General features: G+C 42.3%; 2 protein-coding genes across 7 annotated transcripts in view; one reads left to right on the top strand and one right to left on the bottom strand.

The window, feature by feature from the left end:
* The window catches only part of ablim3 (actin binding LIM protein family, member 3), a 62,861-nt gene that overhangs the window by 16,826 nt on the left and 23,250 nt on the right, over nt 1-22,785 (top strand). For all 6 annotated transcript variants that reach the window (XM_088081275.1, XM_088081274.1, XM_088081276.1 and 3 more), the window contains 2 exons: nt 14,404-14,587; nt 19,775-19,890. In XM_088081275.1, coding sequence (XP_087937401.1) covers nt 14,404-14,587; nt 19,775-19,890 — 300 coding nt within the window. The remainder of the gene's footprint in view (nt 1-14,403; nt 14,588-19,774; nt 19,891-22,785) is intronic.
* Nucleotides 9,420-12,555, bottom strand: LOC148188957 (uncharacterized). The gene is made up of 6 exons (XM_088081414.1): nt 12,517-12,555; nt 11,747-11,818; nt 11,520-11,638; nt 11,337-11,394; nt 11,138-11,232; nt 9,420-11,028 (listed from the first exon to the last, which is right to left on the bottom strand). The coding sequence occupies exons 1-6, from the start codon at nt 12,553-12,555 to the stop codon at nt 9,420-9,422; spliced, it is 1,992 nt and encodes a 663-aa protein (XP_087937540.1).

Consider the following 22,785-nt stretch of genomic DNA (forward strand, 5'->3'; position numbering starts at 1 on the left):
CCGCCTCTGAAGCATAATTGGCACTCTTGGATTCCAGCAGAAACAGCAGGGCCTGTCAGTGGCACGAGCGCAAAGCTAACACACACATAAATCACATGCAAAGGCAAAACGTGCATGTGCTTCCCTTGCAGCCAACACAGAAGTGCAGAAACAAATATACAAGACAGATGCAAACACAGACACATTCGCACATAAACTGCCAGGCTGCCCCCAGTAGTTATTTATTTACGGACACAAAACTGATTTTTCTCATAAAACCTAATGCTAAAGGGAATAGCAGATTTACACAGACAGGTCAGATAAATACTTGACTGCTCTGCTGAGGCTAGCCAGTGTTCTCACCAGGGCTCTTGTGAAATTGCAGCATCTTTGTCTTTCTCTCTGCAGACCTTTTTCAGTCAGTTCAGCCTCCCTTTGGATGCCATTAGCCCCCATCACTCAACCTCTGTGTTAGTAACATCAGCCTACTGTACTGTACCACCGTCTCTGAAGGCGAGGAATGGATTGAGATGGAGAGAAAGATAGTGGAAGGGAAGAAGAGAGAAAAAATGGCAAATAGCAAGATGAATAAAGAGAAAAAGAAAAAGAGGTTATAGAAAAAGAGACAGCACTGAAAAAAAGTGGGGGGTTACAGGGAAGGGGAGCTTCCTGTAGCTATAGCAACCGCTGGTACGCTGGTCCAATCACCACGCCAATGCCTGGTTGCTAGGGAGAGATTACGGCGGAGAGAGAAGGGAGCGCGGCAGGCAGCGACGCTTTTCCCCAACGACTCTCCAGGATCAGGGATAGATGACAGGGATTATTCCTGCGCTTGTCTCTCTCAGGCGTCACCATCCTGAGGGATTTTCACGCACTGACGCCCTGCCTATTGTCTTTAAGTGTGTGTGTGTGTGTGTGTGTGCCATAGTGAGGTGGAGCTGCTTAAGTGTGCAAGTGTCTTGCTCAGTGAAGGAGTGATTTCTGTATGATAAGGAGGATCATTAAATGACACACATACACACACTAAACCAGTACATCTGGAGCTGTAGAGTATTTTTATTGCTTATCGCAAGGCCCCATCTTTCTCAGCAGTTTGGTTATCCGTGTGTTTGTGTGTGACTGGGATCCAATACACACCTGTTTTTCCCTCAGCTGAGTGCCTTATCAGCACTCAGAGGGTTAAAAGCTGAAGGCCTCAGCAGCGGGGCTGGTCTGCTGGTATGAAGGGACTCCACTGGGCAACCATCTGTCTCCATCAACCATTGCGGCCAAATGCTAGGGAAACCTTGTCACTCATGCACGATTTCTCTTTGCCTCAGCCTTTAGCTTCCTCTCTCTCCCGTTGCCCTTTTCTGCGACACATCACCGTCTGTTTTCTGTTAGTTTTTTTTTTTTTTTTATAGCTATGCAACTGGCTCTAGGTATGGCAGTGTTGGCCAGTCAGTCCGTCACTTTTGTCCAGATTGAAATGTCTCATCAACTGTTGGATGGATTGCTATTACATTTTTGTACAGACACTCACAGTCCCCCGAGGATGGACCCTGCTGACTTTGGTGAAAGCCTGGCTTTTCCTCTAGCACCATCATGGGGTTGACATTTTTAGATATAAGTGTTTTCAGCACAATATTCTGATAATAATGATAGTTGTGATAATTTGGTCACTATAATCGTGATATGTACGTTTCATACAGTTTCTAAAGCTGGGCATACACTTAACAATACACATAGCAATTTTGAAAATGTTGTTCATTCCAACTCCCACTGTACGAGTAAATATTTGCAATGTAAAGATAAAACTCATGATTTATGTGCTCCCAATGCGTGTGTAAATAGCAAGCGACAACCTGTAAAAAGGAAGCCAACAGGGAAGTCCCTCAAAACTGCAGTTCTTTGAATGGCCACTTGAGGCCGGCTCTAAAGTGAGTCAATCCCCATAGATGCCTAACTTTACAGCAAAAATAAACGTGTTTACAGCTTGGTACAACAAACGGTTTTGGTCTTTTTAGACAATTTGCTTGTCTATGACAACTGTTCAGGAGGTACATTTTTAAGTAGTCATCTGTTAACTTTTTATTGAGGCTTAAATTCATGCATAATTAATGGCAGTCTGCTTTGAGTGACCAGCAAATGGCCAATAGTGTCCTTGGCTTCCACCCCTTACTCCTCCACAGCTCCAGCCTATCACCCAAATATGGTCAATTCTGGCTCCAAAAAAACAAGATTGCATTGCCAAAAAATACCAAACTTTTAGGCATCAAAACTGGAGTCTAAAAACCAATGGGGGATGTCGTGGTAACTACGTCCTTTTTTTTCCAGTCTATGGTAAATAGCAATAAAATAGTCTGTCGGCTCTTGTGGACTGCTCTGGCTGTTGACAATTGTCAATAAAGAGCCTGATAATGGCTGACCGATAATGGCTGACCGAAATGTATCCGTAATATCCAGCAGCTGGTTGGGAACACTTGATCGGTCTATGATTGATTCTCACTCCCCTGTATACACTGTTCTACAAATGACGCTGAATGAAGCTGAAATTCCTTCCATCTCTAAAATGAGTCATGCAGCTCAACATTCGAAGGGCTCAAATTGTACAGTGTATGCCCAGTTTATAGTCATTGCTCCCAGACGTTGAATCCTAATGACTTTAGTCACCCCAGACTTCTCCCCTAGTACCACCAGCAAGTTCACATTTTGAATTTAACATTCCCAACAGCTGTAGGCCTACTTCTCAGATGTACTTTGTGTTTAGTGCCAATTAGCAAATATTAACATTATTAACTAACACTAAATTTAACACTAACACTACACCTGCTAAACTTTGGCATGTTAGCATCATCATGATGTGAGCATTTAGCCGAAAGGACTTTGCCCAGGCACAGCCTCACAAAGCTGCTAGTGTGTTTGTCAACTTTTGTTTCGCTCCTCTTCCTGTCTGTCTGACTGCCTCCTCTCTCACCCTGTGATTTGGCACAACTTGAGAAAACACATTATTTACTCTTGAAGTGTTTCCTCCTGTCAGAGGGGCTCAGATCCAGGGGACAGGGGGAGGGCAGGGGAGCCTGGGCCCCACGTCAGTAGCACAGATGTGGGGGTGAATAGGTGAGTACCTCCCCTGCTGAAACTTGTCACCGCCCCACTACATATATGCCGTTCTGCTAAACTGTGGCTGCCTCTAAAAAAGCCACATAATTTAGCATAATGTTGACAGCGGGACTAAAACAATTAGAACGTGCAGCAGGGCTACTCTGAAGCACTGCACAAAGCATGTCCATTTACTTAATAGCACATTATGAAGACCTAACAGTAGCATAATGAGTTCGGGGAAGAGTCACCGTGAGACTTGGGGGGGATGGGAAGGGAAGGGAGACTCCGTGAAAGAAAAGCAAGGTTGCATGGAGGTTGCGCTCCTGTAGTGAGAAAGAGGGTGCAAATTGAGATAAAGTGAAGACCTTGTGCTCTGAGCCACAAAGATTTGGAGGCAGTCTTGAAACGGAAAGATAGAGAAAAGAGAAGGGGAGGAGGCGGGGTTGTCAGCACTATTTTGGGGTTCCGGCCCGGGCCGACTTGAGAAGGGAATTTTAATTGCGTCTGTTGGCTGGAGATAAATACCCAATCACGCGGACCCCCTGTGGGTGCCTAATCAGTGCGGTTCTAATGACCACAGCTGCAGACACCGGCCTACATGCTAACCTCTAATCACTAGACTTATGATCGAGATGCTAACTTCCTGCATTGCCAAAAAAGAGCAATATGAAGGAGAGGAGCAGCATCTCTCAGTTTCCCTCATTAGAGAGCCATTCAGGGAAAGATCATTAAATGAGCAAATTGATGAAATGAACCCTTTGATGTAGTTTCGTCTTGCAAAGCTGATTATGTTTGGTTCAGGAAGCTTAGTCTTCATAAAATAATACATAGTTCTCATATAGACAAAACTTTTCATGAACTTGGGAATTGTACATAATTATGTTTTTCCAATCCAACTGTATGTGCTTTCCCACGAGAAGCTTCAGTATAAATCCCCAGAGGCCATTCACAGGACAGTGGGACAGACCACGCTCGTTCTATGTTGGTTGTATTGGGCTGTTGTTTTTATGGGTGGGTGTCCGCACCATGTGGAGCTGGTTGTGCGGCTGTAACCGCAAACCTTTCTTCTCTGAGCCAAGCTAAGCCACGTCTCTGCGGCAGCTGAGACACCAAGCTCTGACCCAGCTCCACCCACTGTGCTGGCAACTACAACATGTGGAGGGAGACACTTGAAACATTTGCTTAATGGTTACAGCTAGAAGGAGAGAACTTGAAAAGTAGAGGGCCTGCTTGTCGGTAGGCTGTAAAAATTGAGGCTCTAATAGGGAGGTTGTAAAAATGGTTTAACATCTTAAAGTTGCATTCACCTTTAACAGGTACAACTGCAAGAAGAAAACCTTTTTTATTCATTGTGATTATAAATCTTTTAACTAATCCAATAGAGTTGCCAACAATCTGTCATACTGTAACAGCAGAGGTTTTTTTTCCACTGACACCCAAAACGACTTGTGTCATCAGCCCCACAACAACACATATTGTGCCGAGGACACACTGCGTGCGTTGGAAGTACACAAGCATGCAAGCATCGCGGAACCTGTAGTTTTTTGGGGTTTTTTTCCGGTGCCTATGTTGACAGATTAGAGCAGCCACACTGCCTGCGTGAGAAGCACTGCTCAGGCACGTCTCAGCTGCTGATCAGTTGCAGAACATCTAGAAAAATTGAGGCATGCAAATTTTTTCCGCATGACTCATGCAGTTTTTAGCAAAAATAGACATTGAATATTGAGTTTAAATGGTTGTACTGACTTTATACCTCCTTTTACTACAGTTTCAGTCAGTTTCACAGTCATTGGTAAAGTGAGTAAAAACTCAACCTTTTCTGTCTCCGTTACAAAATAAAAGCCCCCTAATAGGGTTAATTTGGAGAGAATCCCATCAGTTGATGACACAAGGCTTTTCATCGTGAAATATTTGGAAAATCATGTTTTTGACAATACAGTGGCTTCATTTAAGAGTGATGTACTGGCATTTAATTGTGGAAATACAGTAGTTACAGCAGCAGGCAGCTCGACAGCAGCAGGCAGCTCTGCAGCAGCGTCGCAGCAACAACGCTGTCAGTAGCTGTGTCCCAATTCAGGGTCTGCATGCTTCAGAGGCTGCATTCGAAGGCCGATTATGTCACAGCGCTGCGCGAAGGCTGTCCCATTTGGTCACAATTCGAAGGCTCCTCCTTTCGCAGCCCACAAATGCGGCCTTCTTTTCCCTCTGTTTGGAGGACACATCGCTACTATCCTTCAAGCCTTCCATTTCCCAAGATTCCTTGCCTGATCTTCAAAAATAATGGCGGCACAGAGCGGAGATCAGAGCGTTGATTTAACTTAATGTGGGTTTTTACTCATTTGAAAATCAAATGCCAGATATGTTAAACTTAGAGGGACATTTAAATCTCATAATTTCATTCATAATACGTGACGTTAGTAATGCTAACACGTAGCCACCTAGCAGCCCCGCTGTGCTGCCCACAGCAGCGGAGTGCTCCGCCCGCTGACGGAGGCTCTACTGCGCAAAAAATCAGCTTCTGACGCGGACAGAGGTACTTGTCCTCCTTCTCCAGCAAAATTTAAATAAAAAGTAAATTTTAAAAATAAAATAATTTCTTTGCTTTAGTGCCCCCCCTCTCTCTCTCTCTCTCGCTCCCTCTCTCTGCCTCTCTCTTTTTCTCTCCCTCTCCCTCTCTCTCTCTGGCGAGCCTTGACAGCAGGAATCCACTGTCGTGGGGGTAAGGGCGGGAACATCTGGTGACGCAACCAGGAAATCCTCGGAAGGCTAGACTGTCCCAATTAACAACCGTTAATGCGGCCTTCGGAGGCAACTCACCTCCGAAGGAGTCGCCTCCGTAGACCGCATAGGCTGCGTCCTCCGAAGGATGCAGACCCTGAATTGGGACACAGCTAGTGTGACCACCACAAGTTTGCAAGTTTGCCAGGCGCAGCAGTTCGGTGAGGTTGCTGTCACGTGCTGCTTATGCATGCAGTGTGTCCTGGGCATTACCGTATTAACGGTTACACTCTTAAGCACATCCTTAATGTCATGAAACGGCTGCAGTTCTGCTCTAAAACTAACTGGTTAGGCTTAGGCAACAAAACTACGTGGTTAGTTTTATGAAGAATATCATCGGTTGGCATTAAATAAGTAGTTTTTTAATAATATGTACAACATGTCATACACATCACTAGCATAGCATGCTGCACATACTAGCGAACTAGCGTGCTATTGCAAGAAGTCAATGTTGACTTTTGGACACAAACAACTGCCTATTGGTTTAAAATCCTGTGTTTTTTGATCCATCCACCACCCCTCCCACCAATCTTATTGGGGCTTCTTTGATTTTTGTGCAACATTACGTAGACTTTGTCGCTTTTTCCATCACATCACATGCTTTCCTGTCGACCTGTGTGGTCGTTTTTCGGTGAGGGTTGGCTGGACTTTCAACCCTTAACCAAATGGTTTTCTTTATAGCCTGAAATATATATATACAGTAAGTGAGTATAGTGTGACTGTCTGTTTGAATCTGTGAATATCTTGTTGAGCTTTCAGATGGTTTCTTGAAGTGAATGCTATGTTGGTGACATTATTTTCTTAGTTAAATGTGCAATTTGTGTAATATATTTATGTATACAGTTAAACAACAAATCACATGAGTGAAGCATTTAGTTTTTGTCCCATTTCAGTGACAACTTGACTTTAATATTTTAGCAACATTTGTTTGCCATCACGGATGGTTTCAAACTGATTTGAAGGTTATCGCTGGTAACACATAGTTTTCTACAGCCACCAGTTAAACCACAACAAAACCAAATGTGCCACCACCACATCATTCAGACTCAGGGACCTAGCTGTCTCTAGGGCAACTGTGGAAGGTTTACGTCTCCTATGGCAACTGAGGAAGGGGGACGTCCTTTGCGGTGTATCCAGCCAATCATCCAGCCAGAAGAAAACAATGTGATTAGCCAGAACAGGTGAACCGTCCAGCCAGCCTATCCAATCCAGTCTGAGCAGATCCAGTCAGCCGGCTGTGATTTGGTCAGGCGTCCATATGCTAATGAAGTGCATTAGGCTAATTGAGCAGATTTCAGTCATTTGAAAATCAATCCGGGGGCAGATTGAAAAGCAAATCATTTTGAAAGAGTGAGAGGCAGAAGAGAAAGAGAGGAGAACCAGAGGAAATTATGGCATGAAATATGATTACAATTTAGTTTTAGAAGATTAAAAACGTTTTTTATTAAATTAATGCAACAGACCATTTCAAGACACATATTTTTTTCCATGATGAAGAGTATAGTAGATCTGGAAATATTTACTCTCCCATTCCCCTTTTCCATGAAGGCATCAGATAGCCTGTGATTTGGGTTTCTGGTAAGAGCCTTAGTTAGTCTGGTTTAAAATGCAGCAGGGACACTTTTTTTAAGCTCTGTGCCATTGTTCAGTGGTTCTGGAAATGTGGTTTGCATGCGTGCGTGCACACACACACAGACACATTTTTTTATAAACAGGCTATTCTTAACTCTAGTCTTCCTCATGCATCCTCTTTCCTCCCTTCCTCTGCTCTCCTGCAGCCGCCTTTCCTCAATGCCAATGACCTGTCGCAATGATAAAGATCCATCATCATATCTCACCATACACACTGTCCCATTTCATCATCCTATCTCTGCATACGCACAGTGCCATCTCATCGGGGATGGATTTATGTGTTTCCACCCTCCTGTGGGAGCCGAGATTGTTTTGTTTTTAAGTGAGGGCCCATTGATCTTTTATTACACCATTAAGTCAATACGCTCCACTCATAAACAGCTTGAGATTAAATGAGCCCCTTTGAAGGGTTTATGTGTGTGTGTGTGTGTCTGTCTGTGTCTGTGCGTCTGTGAACTCTCAGCCTGCCAGCATACACTGAAAACTGGTGGCTATGGGGAGCAAAATTTAGCCTGTAGCCGCTCTATAACATAACCAGGATGAAGCCATTTCCTTGCAGCAAGATGTCGGTATTTGAGGTGTTTCACTCCAACACAAGCAAAATGATGCATTGTTGAGTTCAAAATGTTTACTGTTTTATTTACTTTGGCGAAATCCACCTTTATTTACTGGCAGTGTGTTGTAAGAAGTTTTCAACATGGACCTGATATTGTCAACCTCAAGATTAGCAGTTTACATGTAGATTATAGTTCCACTTATTCATGATGTGATAACGTTCAGTGGTTTGGCTTCAGCGCAGAAACAGTATATGTTTACACAGGTAATTGTTGCTAGATTAAATTTCTTTAAAAGGTCCACTACATTCAGATCAGTTACCAATTTCAGGAAAGGAGTTGATTATAACAGCTGCCAAAGAATACAGCTATAGTCTAATATAATAACTTCCTTTAGGTTGTTTGTATTTATTGTGATACAGTAAGTGTTTTTTCTTATTGGTATGAAGTACAAGAGTTGTAAGTTTTCCTGGCAGTCCAATCTGTACTCTGCTGTCTGGTTCTAATGTCCTGACCAACGGCTCAGTCTACCAGTAGCGGGTGTTTAAAGCCTGTAATCTTGTTTCCAATTCATGACCCATTTCACATGAGCTGCAGGCTTATCAGGAGGATCTGAATGTTTCTGCACTCAGAATCTGCTCTTCATTCATTCAGGAATCATTTCGGTGAGTCTTTCTGTTTAGTCCAGAGTATTGTGTTGGATCACCTTCTAGTGGGCATGCTTCTTTTGTCTTTTATTGTGGTTATAGATGCAGGAAGGGGCACTGAAGGAATGGTTTGACAAATTGGGAAATAAATGAGAAAACTGATACCTAGGCTAGCTGCCACTTAGCTTAGTTTAACATATAGACTGGAAGTGTTAACTTCCTGGAGCCCCTGAAGGTTACCTGGTAACTCTTCCCAGCCAAGAAATAGTCATGGTCGGGGGCATAACCCCTTGTAAAACCAAGATCAAATGAATTTGATTAAACCAAGTGACAACCTCCAGTGCTGACAAATGAAGACAATGCAGAAGGGCTGCACTTTCAATTATGCTGGATTTGGTTGTTAAATACAAGTAATAGATGATTTGTTTTAGCAGTTTCAAAGTTTGAACAGGCTGAGCGAGACATTCAGTGTGACAGCGAAATTCACAGGTTATAATACACACCCTAACGCCGTTAATAACGTGTCATAATTGTGCAACAACATTTTTTGGAACACAAAAACCAAAGTAAAATTCATTTACACTTGAGTATTAAATTGTGAATCAAACGATTCAAATGAAAAAACTGCGTACATACCTTTAAACAGTACAGCATTTAAACAATTGTACACATGACCACAATCATTTAACTTTTGAAATGCAATGAAATTTTTATTGTATTTTATATACGTATATATACGTATATATTAATAAAACAGTGACTCGGCCTCTGAGTCTGTGACTCCGAAGCAGCAGCACACAGACTGGAAAAGAGTGCGGAAGAAGCCCCGCGCTCTCTTCTGTCTGTCCTCTGGGTACACTACAGTGACCACAGGCTCCAGAGGAGGGGTCAGAGGACCCGGTGACGCTGGCAGAGCAGAGACTGGTTGTCTGGTCACTTCTTGGCCGTCTTCCAGGCTTGGCCTTTCATTAGTGTCCTCGCTGTCCTGGACATCAGTGATGGGAGGTTCAATAGGAGCTGGTGGAGATGAAACCTCAGGAGAGCTTGTCTCTGGACTGGAGGTTGGCTGCTCTGTTTCAGCCAGACTGGTGGTGAAGCCGTCCTGCACCGCAGTAATAATCGCAGCTTCATCAGGAGGGGTCAGTGGAGACGGGGGAGCAGGAGGCTCAACCGAGGCTGGTTCTCTGCTGAGCTCTGGCTCTGTCTCCAGGCAGCAGTCATCATCTTCATCCTCCCTGGCCTCAACGTCAGTCGCAAACGGAGGTTCAGTAGGGGGTGACGGAGGAGATGGAACCACTCTGGTGGGATCCGGATCATTGTCAAAGCTGGGTTTGTCGTCTTCATCCTCCCTGACCTCAACATCAGTATTAGATGGAGGATCAGCAGGGGGTGTTGATGGTGGAACCACAGCAGAGTTTTGGTCTCTGGTGGGTTCAGTGTCAAAGCCGTGTTTGTCGTCTTCATCCTCCCTGACCTCTACATCTGTTGGGGATGGAGGGTCAGCAGGGGGTGTCAAAGGTGGAACCACAACAGAGTTTTGGTCTCTGATGGGTTCTTGGTCATTTTCCAGGCAGTATTTGTCACTGACATCCTCCCTGTCCTCGACATCAGTAGTTGATGGAGGTTCAGCAGGGGGTGTCTGAGAAGCTGGAACAGCAGCAGAGTGTGGGTCTCTGGTGGGTTCTTCATTCTCCGGGCTGGCTTCGACATCAACAGCCTCCCTGTCCTCGACATCAGTTATAGATGGAGGTTCAACAGGGGGTGTTGGAGAAGCTGGAGGGGTTGAAACCACAGCAGAGTTAGTCTCTGGACTGGCAGTTGGCGGCTCCTTCTCAGTTACAGCCAGGTTTGACTCATCCTGGACTGGAGTGCTGGCAGCAGGTTCAGCAGTGGGGGTCAGATGAGCCGGCACTTTGGGTCTCTGAGGCTGAAACAGCTCACTAATCTGTCCCGCTGCAACTTCAGCAATGTCACTCAGCAGCACTGGAGCGAAGCTGTTGATCCTGTTCACCAGAACATCACGTGGGAACATTTCCCGGATCACGGTCTGGATAGACTGGACCATCTCATCCCTGATGGAGCGGGAGAAGGGGACCTGATGGTCCACATGGGTGAGAGCGCCAGAGACTCGGTCCAAAACCGCCTTTGTTACCCCAACAGAAATCTTGCTCAGTCTCTTGGAGGGCATGTTCAAAAGTATGCAAGATGGAAGCACCCAGAAGCCCTGCAGGACTCGGGGTACGACCTCAAGCACCACCTCTGTAGGGCTGAGCAGTTTGGAGCTGGTAGGCTGCCTCTGCTTCTGTCTCAGGATCCTGGCGTACTTTTTGGCCAAGCGGAAGAATTCTGGATTTCTGTAGGTAACATTCATTAAAATTGATATTTAAAACACCTCAGAAAATCACAGAGATACAATAACCACTGCAGTTAAACTGATGATAATACATGTCAAATATAGCATACCGAAAAGCAGGAGGTACGGCCTCTGGGGAGTTGAGGAGCATCCGGGCTTCAAACTCAATGTCCCGCATTTTGTTGCTGACATTTACTGCCCACATCTGAAACAAGAAAACAGATATAAGGTGCAGTTTTGACAAATTTAGAGGATAAAATAATAATATACTACAAACTGCTGTAAGTCTTGTCAGTGCTGTTGTCTTACCAGTGTCAGCAGAGGTTTGACATCCTCATCGAAATCCTCCAGTTCAAACTCCCAAAGGCTTTAATAAGAAGCAAAACAGAAGTTTTATTTTAACTACGCTGTATGCATCATTAGAGTAGCTTTAATATATGTGGAGAGTTTCAGGAGTAGTGACGGAGTGTCTTCATGTGTCTGAGTACTTACCGTTCTCTCACAGTATTTCTGCTTTCTTCCAAAATCAAGCTGATCAGGTCTTCAGCAGTCACCTGAGATGGGATCTGGTTTTTCTGCTGAAGCCTCAGGAGTTCTCTCATCAGTGCAATCTATGAAACATAAGAAAGACGTCGTCTTTTAATATAGAAAGACAAAGTTTAACAGGATGTATGTAATATTTTATGTTAGCGTCTGCTTGCAAGGATAGAAGCTCTTACCTGTGACTTATAACTGGTAATAGTCCAGCAAATCTGCAGAGCCCGATCGTAAATGGGTGTGTCAAACAACACCTTTGAAGAAAATAAGACATGCTAATTTTAGATTTAATGCACTTTTTTCAAAATATATCTGAAAATGTTTAAAATTGAACTCATTGTAGTATCTGTCAAGTTGATTTTACTTAAATAGGAAACTGATTGCATTGAAAAACACAAGTGAACATAACTACTAGTCTTAATTTATGTTTACTTTATATAAAATTGTTAAGTTTCCTAAAATGTAGTTGTATTTACTTAATCTTTGGATGTTATTTCCACTTTAAAAGGATGAGTTTGATTAAATCAATCTTTCTAAGTTTTGGCATCTTCAGTAAACCAAGTTCACCGTGCTATATACCTGTCTGCTGCAGGTTGCAAACTAATCAGTCATATTTGTATTTTCTTAAACATGTTCAGAAAAGAGAATTTGCAGATGTCCTAACTTTATCATTGACAAAGTCCTCTTTGTCATGATCAATTTTAGTTAGGCTAACTTGGTTTACTGAAGGTGCTAACACTTAGAAAGAATAAGGTAATTTCATTTTAAGTTTAACTTAATTTTACAAACTTAAGTAAATGCAGCTACATTTCAAGTTAAGTTACCACTTAAATATGAAATCAACATGAATTAACATGAATACTTTCCCTTTTCAAGGCAATTGTTTTACAAGATTATGTTAAAAGATCAAGTTGTCAGATTTTCCAGTAAAGACAAAAACTTTCTCACATACCCTTATGGGTCGGTAGATTCCTCCTTCAAGAAACTCCATTATGATATTGTTTCTGTATCACAAGACAGAACAATAAAACAGGCAAAGCAACGATGCAAATTCAACAAGCGTAAACTCAACGATAGTCTCGAGAGTGGTCGAACACGGTCGATCTTTCTGGCACAAATGAACAGAGTTCAGAGTGAAGGCAGGTCAAGAGTTCTTCTGACTGTTCCATCACGATTCTAAAATTCTAGCTGAGTGATGTCACACCAACATGCTCTGAGAGGTCAGCCAAGGACATGGCTTCTCTAAATATTGTTATTATTTAAAATCTATTATCAATATTATTATTATTATAATATTATCAATAGGCCACTACTGTGAAATGATGCATACATTATGTATCAAACAATGTGATCAACAAAACCCCAGTTTATGGTTTAATGAGGTGCCATTGATGATATGCTGATATTTTGCTGATATATTGTTATCCATTTTGCTGTAAATAATGAATGTGGTCATTATCTATATTTGCTTGATGTTTTTTATCCATCTGTTCCCTAAAACACCATTGTTGTCCAAAAGCTAATCCAAACATATCAATGAGCCACGCTGTTGCACTGGGTGACATGTTCCTTGATTACTGAGTGCAGAGACAGCAGTTTATTTTTGTGTCAATCCCACACACAAGCACACCATTCTGCTGCCATGAATACATGCTGGCCTACCAACTGTATATAAATTGTGGAAGAAAATAAATCTTTTTAACATAGCAATGTATCCTCATACAGCAGTTCATATATCTTAAAAATGTGGATGCAATGGTTCATATAACTAACTATTTAGTGCCCCACGAATGCTGCTGTCACACTGCATACTTGACTTTGAGTTACAAACTTGACAAAAAGTTATCTAGGTTTGGTAAAAGGCAAGTACAATTACTTATGTTAGGTTTAGAAAAAGAAACATGGGTTTTTGTATTAGGTTTAGAAAAAGAAACATGGGTTTTTGTATTATGTGTGTGATTTAAAGTCAAGTGCTTAAAGTAACATACCAACTTTAGTTCACACAGAAACACCAGTCTCCTGGGGGAAAGTCCTGTGTTTGTTTGACCCACCACCTTGACTTGAATGATTATGATGAGTTATGCTATTTATATATCTTCCTTCTTTTCTTCTGTCACCATATTGGTCAAGTGATTGCGGCCTTCCTGATTACATGGGGAAATCTTTGAACAGTGCCTGAGATCACCAGGCTGAGAGCAGCAACCACACTGTCCACTGATCCGTGAAAATACCTCTTAGCTATACTGTTACACCCACTGGAATTTACTCTCGGTTACATGGCAAAGCGCTGTAGCATGCATTGTTAGGATATATAATATACACGCACACATACACAAACTGGGCACTCACCTTGTACATACACAGAAAATTATTTCAGTGTCTTCTCCATTGGTATTTAATGAGACTGCAGTCGATGCTCTGATGATGCTGGGAACTTGTGGTCTGTTGTTTTGTCTCCCTCCTCACATTGTTTAGCACAAAATGACTTTTCCACTGATTATATCATTATATTCCCATCAGAGCAAATTGGCTCACCACTGTCTAGAGTGGAATAACTCCCCTAGCAAGTCATGTGTGAAGACAAACATACACACAACATAAACATGCACACATGCACACACAAACAGGTAGAAAGGAGGGACTGAAAAAACAATTCGATGTCTCAAAACATTGACAAATAGGACTTGTATTACACTTAATACTGCTGAATGTTATTTCATTTGATTTTATGAGCACATGACAGAAACTGGAAACATCTGTTGTTTCCCTCATCCACTACTGCATAGTAGTGCTTTGAGTGTCCTAATGTCTAACTTCCTCTTACCTGTTCTCTCTGCAGTGTGTAACTGTGATCTGGCGCGATCCGGCTTCTTCCAGAAGAAGGGCGAGTACATCTGCACGGCAGACTATCAGCGTCTGTATGGCACACGCTGCGACCGCTGTGACAGCTTCATCACGGGAGAGGTGGTCTCCGCTCTTGGACGCACGTACCACCCAAAGTGCTTTGTCTGCAGTGTCTGCAGGTACACACACTTACACATACAAATACTGCTACATATATACAGCTACAGTAGCCAATCCCAGCTGTCATCGGGCGGAAGGCGGGGTACACCCTGGACAGGTCGCCAGACTATCGCAGGGCCGACACATATAGACAGACAAACATACAGGCTCACAGTCACACCTAAGGGCAATTTAGAGCCTGACCAAACATCCTGACCTGCATGTCTTGGACTGTGGGAGGAAGCTGGAGACCCCGGAGAGAACCCACGCAGACACGGGGAGAGCATGCAAACTCCGCACAGAAGGGTCCCCGATCATTTAGATCATCTGTACTGTAATTTTAATATGTTGGTTTACATACGACATCTATCATACGTCTGTCCGTCCAGGGAGAGAGATTCCTCCACAGTTGCTCCTCTTAAGGTTGCTTTTATTTTTTTTCCTTTTACAGCTATAATGGGTAACTTTTATAAAAAATAACATTTTTTGCATATCTGGTGTAGCTGTCACTTTTTCCACACAGTGTGGGACAGAAAGCATGTGAAAAAAAATCATATTCCTCTGCTTTCTCGTAGTGCTTCGTATGGCATTTGCAAGAATCTAAGCCATGTGAGCAAAAACAATCAATCAGGGCAAAGGCATCTCTTAGGCTGCTGTCAGTGATGTCAATCACTGCTCATGTACAGCGTCCAACTGTCGAAGCAGGCAGCCCTGATTAAATATGAATCAAGATTCTGTTATTATGTTATGTTTCCCGGAAAAATTACCGCAATATCTGTTGATATTACAATTTTTGATAAAGGATTTTATGTGTATTGCTTACTCCGTTTGGTACACATTTACCCATGCTACATAAACACATCAGTCTGTTATTGCGTTGTATATTGCACAGAACATCATGTCTTTATTTGTACTGTTCTGTATCTGTTCTGTACTGTGATGAATCACAAAAGCTCCAATTCATTAGTGAAAGTTTCCTGTAGCAGCCAGGGGACAAGAGGTAAACTGTGGATTCTGAAGGAGTTTATGGTATTTTTCTGCCTTGTGACCATGCGATCCTTCCTCAAATTATGTCTCACAAGTTGCATCTTTCAAAAGAAGAAACGCAATTGTGATTCATCTTTTCATATATAAAGAAATGAGTATAGTGGCTTTATTAATGCCATTCAGCTTATGATTTAGTCTTATCACGGCTCCTGAATGTCTATAATTGTCTGATTGGAAAGCTCAAGTGGCCTGTCGTTTTGCTTAGTCGAGACACGATTCCAAAAAGAGAGCTGACCTGGTGTTTCACGTTGTTAGGTTTAGTAAAAGTAGGCCATATCTCCTCTGACCTCCATCAGCGTTCGTGTTAAGCTCCTGCTGAACAAAGTAAGAGTCAGCATCCCTGTTGGCTCCTTTCCTCTTTTTATTTCATCATTTTGCTCTTCATGTCCTCTCCCTTCCCTTTCTATTTCATTCTGAAAAGCTCCCTCTTCATTGTTTTGTCCCACCCATCCTGTTTTAATGTGTCATAAGGTTTACATAAGAGCGATCTTCCCTTACCTCCCTCCAGTGTTTGTCTGTTGTCGTGTATCTGCTTGACATTGGCTGATAAACACGCAGTCATGCCCAGCAGCCATGGGCAAAAAAACAAAACAAAAACTGAGCTGACACCAACTGGCCAAAGACAGTCAGTGGAGCAGTCCAGGCAGTGACGGCGATGAGTGTGTGTGTGTGTGTGTGTGTGTGTGTGTGTGTGTGTGTGTGTGTGTGTCTGTGTGTGTGTGTGTGTGTGTCAGTGTGTGTGGAGTCAACTAGAAGAGACAGCGAGAAGCCGAAGGGTGAATCTCCTCTTTCCTGCTCCGTCTGCCCTCTGTCACATCGCTCACAGTTCTTTCTTGTACCTCCTCTATTTTTTCTTCATCATGTCTTCCTTCTCCTCCTCCTCCTTCTTTTCCTCATCATTACCGTCATCATTTCCCCACTCTTAATCACCATCCGCATCCCATCATCCTCCTTCACGTCTTCATCATCATCCCTCTCTTTGTCTTTGTCATCAGCTGTAATGACGGCAGATTGCGAGTTTCACTTATGCACGCTGTTGTTTTTGAAGAAAGCGGTGGTGATCAAAGCCAGAGGGCACATCCCTAAAGCCAGAAATAGCTTTACTTCTGTGGCCAGTTTAGGCAAAAAAGAGAGGGGGGGGGCATGCATTAAATATGTAAACAGAGTAAATTTTTAAAGCGCAGAGAAAGGCTGACAAGGCAAGAGCGTCTTGAGAGTGAGCGCAACACACAGGTAAAGACAAGGTCAAAGACAGACTCTTATGCCCCGTCGCAGAATTTCCTACGCTTAAGTAGGACTGTAGACTGGGATATCTGGTCAGGTGCTTATACGTGCAAGATTTAGCTTGTCATCATAGGCATAGATTTTTTCATAGTTCCTCTCAATATTTAGAACATGTGCATTTGTGCCCACCAATAAAAACATGAAAGTTGCTGAGGACTTGTGACAGAATTAGACACTTTCAACCATAAATTGATGATGTAAAAGCACAAGATGGTGCAGGGAAGTGTTTTGCATTCAGATTTCCTAGAGGACAACCCTCAAGCCCCCTGTTTCAGGGTTTCCCACACATTCATTCATTTGTGGCGGCCCCCACGATCAAAACATCTGCTGCCACAAACTGATTTTATATTTTTGAAGCTGGACAGTTCATCAGGAGCGCTAATAGAATATATATATATATATATATATATATATATATATATATATATATATTAGTGCTGGGCATAGATTAATTTTTTTAATCTAGATTAATCTCACTGCAATCCTGTAGTTAATCTAGATTAATCTAGATTAAAATTATAGATTTGAATTTTGCCAAAGGCATTCAAAATAATATCTATCTATCTAAATGATGAAAATGCATCACAAACTGCTTGAAAAAGCTGTTCTACTATAATATTTGGTAAAGAAAAATAATGTTCCATAAGATTTACTTTGGTGTTTAACTTTTTTATTTTGTTAAACACAGACATTTAGGAACACAGGTTCTGTCTCCATGTGGAAAAAGCTTTTTCCTGCTAACTGGAATGAACAGCAGAGGGCGCAGCCTCTGATAACATGACCCTAACTGAACTGTGGGCCTACATTAGAGGTCATGAAGAAGACCATTAACAGTCAGCAGCTTTGTGACACGGCTTGAGCCAATCACTCCGGTCACTCAGGCAGACCAGCTCCCGCCTTGTTCACGCCCCTCCGCGTAATTCGACCAGGTATACATCCGCACTTAAACAACAAAGTGAAATTGGTGCCTTGCTCACTGAATAGACCCAACTTGAGTGAATAGTTTATCGCGCGATAATTTCCTTATCGCGCGATAAGAATCCTCGTTAACGCAGCACGTTAACGCCGTTAACGGCCCAGCACTAATATATATATATATATATATATATATATATATATATATATATATATATATATATATATATATATATATATATATACACCATTCAGTTATGCACTGCACCACACTCAGGTACAGAGAAACTGAAACTTAAATGTTAATTTTGTTGAGTCTAAAAGTTTGCTTTCATCATCTCTGTAGCAGCTGCTCCTTTCATCCATTGATCTGATTTGTTCAACTCTGGCCGGACTAACAAATCAGGTATCCATCCTAGGACTCAAACTCCACAAAGTTGCTGCTGAGGGAAAAAAAGAACTTGTGAAGAATTTAGAGAGGCAAAACAGAATGATACAAAAGGGAAACACAAACAAACACACAATGGGAAATTCACAAGTTTTAATTCTATTTTATATGTGTTGTCCCCCCGATGTTGAAACAAAAGCTACGCTCTTGCCTGTCATGCTGAGAAGTGGACACAAATCCAGAAAACAAGAGATCATGTTTACGCTACAGAATTCTATATTTTTCCAATGTTTTGCTCCCGTCAGTTAAATTAGAAATTAAAAATTGTCTGTTTACAAACAGATGGCTAACCTTGGGATCAACTGAACGGGGAAATTAAAATGAAGTTGTACCCTTTCTCAGTTTTCATCAACTTGTGTCCCTTTCAGTATTTAACAGGGCCCTTGTTGAATAATTTGTGTAATGGAGCGTCTCCGCTGGCTCATCCGTTCTGCTCACTTGTCCGTCCTTTCTGTTTTATGTACGGACGCTGCCCTTCTTTGAATAATATAAAACCACAAAGGAGCAAACCTAGAATACACACACACACACACACACACACACACACACATATTAAGACAGTTATAAAATAGCTCCCTAGAAACACACTTTCGAGGACTCACAACCTCCGCAGCTGCGTGTATATATTGCACAAGCCTGCCTCTGCACATCTCCGACTACATACATGGATGTAACTGCACTCTTGTGTGCTGACTGTGAGCTCTGCTGGAGACTTTAGCCTCCCTCTGGGTCTTGGCTGCGGCTCCAGGCCTCGGCGGGGGAGTAAAAGGATTACTGCCGTCTATGTCTTTTTAACCAGCCTTCCCTAAGCCTTTTAGCTCCCCATTCATTCTCACATCCTCCCCAGTCATAAAGAAATCAATCTGACGCTACAAAAAATGCTACAGAGGAGGAAAGAGAAACAAAACGAGGCATGATGATGTGGTAAATTTAATTTTAAAAGGCGCTGTTTTGCTGCTATGCTCTCTGCTCGTTTGCATGTGTGTATTTATTCTTCTTAATCACAGTTTAGTGATAAAGCGGAGGAGAAAACTGTAACCTGGTGGCACCAGCTGTGTAGTGTGTGAGCAAGGCAGAGCAAACTGGGCGGACGGACTGAGAAAAAGAAGACATTAAGATCAGTATGCGCTTCACACGCTCTCCCTAATAAGTTTTCATTCTCACTAAGAGAGCCAGTTTTCCTTTCAGAGACCCATGGCAGCGTCACATTATCGCCTCTTTAATCACAGAGCAGCCAGGTGCTCCTGCAACAATCAACGTCCTATTAACCCATCGCCTCGACTGTTTGGAAATGCATTTTCAGCTTCGTAGGGGATGTCAGAGTGTATTTAGCTTGTGTCAGCAGGATTATGGCCTGTCTGTCACCCAATCATGTTTCTGCCAGCACCCATTTGTTATGTCCATGTGTGCGCTTGGGTTTAATGTAAACACACAGAATCACTGCAGGCATTTTCATCTCCTTTGTGAGCCTGTTTTCTAATTCTCCCTCTCTGTATTTTCTTCTCCTCCTTAGTAAACCCTTCCCCATTGGAGACAGAGTGACATTCAGTGGAAAGGACTGCGTGTGCCAGCAGTGTTCTCGCACACTTGTCAAGCCAAATGAACCGATCAAGATCCACGGGCCCAGCCGTAAGTCCGGCGTCTGCCTCGCTCTGCCCGTTCTGTTTAGGGCCACCAGGCGCTACAGTGCGCTGAGTGTAATGTGATGTGTCCACAAGGCCCATTTAGCTCATTTAGCTAATCAAGTGTCTGTCAAATCAGTGGTCCGACCTGTCGCACTGATCTGCCAGCTGAGAATTATGCAACACAAATAGACACATTCATTACTGTCAACACTAAACATACAAGAGAATAGAGGATTTTATGTAATCAGTGTACATCTGGTCACATATTACAGCGTAATGAGCTGAGTATCCTGTGTGTTAATAGATATGTGGGAATAGCCCTCACCTTTTTAAGAGTAAAGCAGGAAAATGACAAATTATGGCCCCACAACAAAGCAATAGTGATTGATAGTGAATCATTTGTGAAGTGTGGCATGCCGACAGCAGGCTGCTGCTCACTGGCTGTGCAGGAATAACAGATGGTGGAGAAGCAGTGAATAACTGTCCTCCCCAGATCGCACCATTCAGGAAAATGAAATCCAAACGGCTCCCCAGGTACGTGTTCATCACTCTGTCTTATGAGGAGACAGTCTAAGAGACGGCACACAGAGTGCAGAAACTAAATGTAATGCGCTGGCTTTTACAGCCTATGTCATTTTGATGTTTAAGAATGCAAATATATGCTCTGTGTACAAAAGTGGTGGAAATCCTTTTAGTGAGTACACAATGATTATTTTAGGGGAAAGGGTTCAGAACAAGCATAAGATAACATGGTGGGTAGTATTATCAGTGGACATTTTCTTATACGCATCAAACACTGACCCTGAGAAATGTAGTTTTATAACCGCAATCAAAGTTTTACTTGCCTGTCTTAATCCTTCTTTGCTTCTGTTTAAAGAATTAGTTCAACTTCTTGGAAACACGTTTATTCACTCTCTTGCTGAGTTAGTTGAAAAGATTACACTCTCATACTACCAACAGCAGGCTGCTAGCTTAGCTAAGCACAGTTGCTAGCTTTGTCCAAAGGTAAGAAAATTAAAACCTGCTTTTTTCTTTTTTAACAGATACATTATGTTAATTAGTGAGCTTTATAGGTGCTGGCTGGTGCATTTTGTTACCAATGAGCATTAGAGATGTTTCCCCCTGTTTTCAGTCTTTAACACGAAGCTAAGTTAACTCGCTTCTGACTGTATTGTTATATTGAATTATTCTGACACATATGAAAGTAGTAAAATATGAAAGTAGTATTGATCCCCTCAATTGATACAAAAGAAAATTCATCTCTGGTTCAACCTCTGAGAAACAAATTGCATGTAGAAAATATGCAACAAACTCAGATGAAACCCCAAACTCGTTAAATCTGCAATATAAGATGACTACACGCCAACTATTCCTTTAAGAGGAGCTAAGTGACAATATTCCCTCTTCAAATCTGCTCTGGGACTCCTATATATACATATATATATATATATATATATATATATATATATATATATATATATATATATATATATATATATAGCTACACAAATAGATAAAGACAAGATGTAGTCTGTTTAATTTAGCATCAAGACTGCCAAAAACAGCTCTGTCATACAGAAACAAAATGCGCTAACCAGCTCTACAGAAATTTTTTTAAAAATTCAGTCTACAGAAAAAACAAAGTGACATCAACATTTTTTGGTTTTACAGGGACTTATGCGCCAGACTATTCCAAGACACTGCTTTTTTTTTCCTTTTTGTTCCTCAGACAGAACCAGGGTTGCCGTTTCCCTTGTTTCCAGTCTTTGTGCTAAGCTAATTTAATCACCTGCTTGCTTTGCATCACATTTGAAAGATGGATTTTTAGACTGATTCTCAACTAAGACAGCGTATTACTGTATGAGTATATCCAAAAATGGGACACTGTCCTTTTAAAGGAGTTTGACATGACAGCACTGATGTCTGCGAGTTAAAACATTTAAACGTGTTGCATTGGCTATGCCCCAATTATTGATGTCACATTTTGCTTTAGACAGCTGAAAACACCTGCTGTGACATCACAGACTGAGATGTGGCCCGAAAAGCAACAACAGTGCAGAGGCACCTTTCTTTACTCCATCATCAGTGTGAATTTATATGTAACCATATCCAAAAATTTTCCCTCACAAGCTACATAATTTTTAGAAGATGTAATCCCTTTTTTATTCAGTGGTTAAAATGGGAACTGTATCATGACTCAGGAGAAAATCAGCCGTGCACAGTCACGGTCTGGGGCTGAAATCCTGCCTCCATAGACTCAGCACTATCACCACCAAATGACAGTAAAGATTTATTTGGACTGCAGTAACTAGACTCAATACAGTGCAGTTTTTTTTACTGCAAAACACAGTTTGTCTTGGCTGACAGGGCGGAGTGCAGTGGTCCCTTGTGACTCCAGGCTTCTCTCAGGGGCAGTAGACCGGGTCAGAAAAGGGTAAGCTGGGCCAAACGTCTTCCAAATGGAAACAAATGGAGTGCTGACCTTTTTTCAGCATTTTGTCACTCTGCAACCATGCATCATTTGTAGCCTCAGTGCTGTCCTGTTGCTTTCTTGCCCTGTTAGTGGTGGTCAATAAGCGCGTGCTGGCGCGTCATTCTGAGGGAACTGGAATTGTGCAGTCTGCTTGTATACAATGTGCTTGTGTGTGTGCATGAGAGAAACAGACAGAGAGAGAATCATACATGTCTCATGTGAGAGGGATTTTATGCAACTGTTTTTGCCCCGAGGCTTTTTCAGTAATACTTGCTTTCTGCCTGCATTCAATCATGTTTAACAGTGCTTACAGTTGAGAGAACGAGCCTCACAGCTCTGCAATATCTTGCATTAGTACAGCTATTGACTAAGAAAGTGGCTGTGCCAAAGGGGTAGAAAACTACACTAAGGAGCACAGTGGGTGTT

The sequence above is a fragment of the Plectropomus leopardus genome, chromosome 8 (assembly GCF_026936395.1).
Source record: "Plectropomus leopardus strain MGB_pleo_1.0 chromosome 8, ASM2693639v1, whole genome shotgun sequence".
NCBI classification, from domain to species: domain Eukaryota; kingdom Metazoa; phylum Chordata; class Actinopteri; order Perciformes; family Serranidae; genus Plectropomus; species Plectropomus leopardus.

Coding starts and splice junctions, on each gene's coding strand:
- LOC148188957 (XM_088081414.1), bottom strand. CDS start 12,555: ATGGAGTTTCTTGAAGGAGGAATCTACCGACCCATAAGG. Junction 11,819..12,516: donor GAATCTACCGACCCATAAGG/GTATGTGAGAAA, acceptor TTTTCTTCAAAG/GTGTTGTTTGACACACCCAT. Junction 11,029..11,137: donor GCCGTACCTCCTGCTTTTCG/GTATGCTATATT, acceptor TGTTACCTACAG/AAATCCAGAATTCTTCCGCT.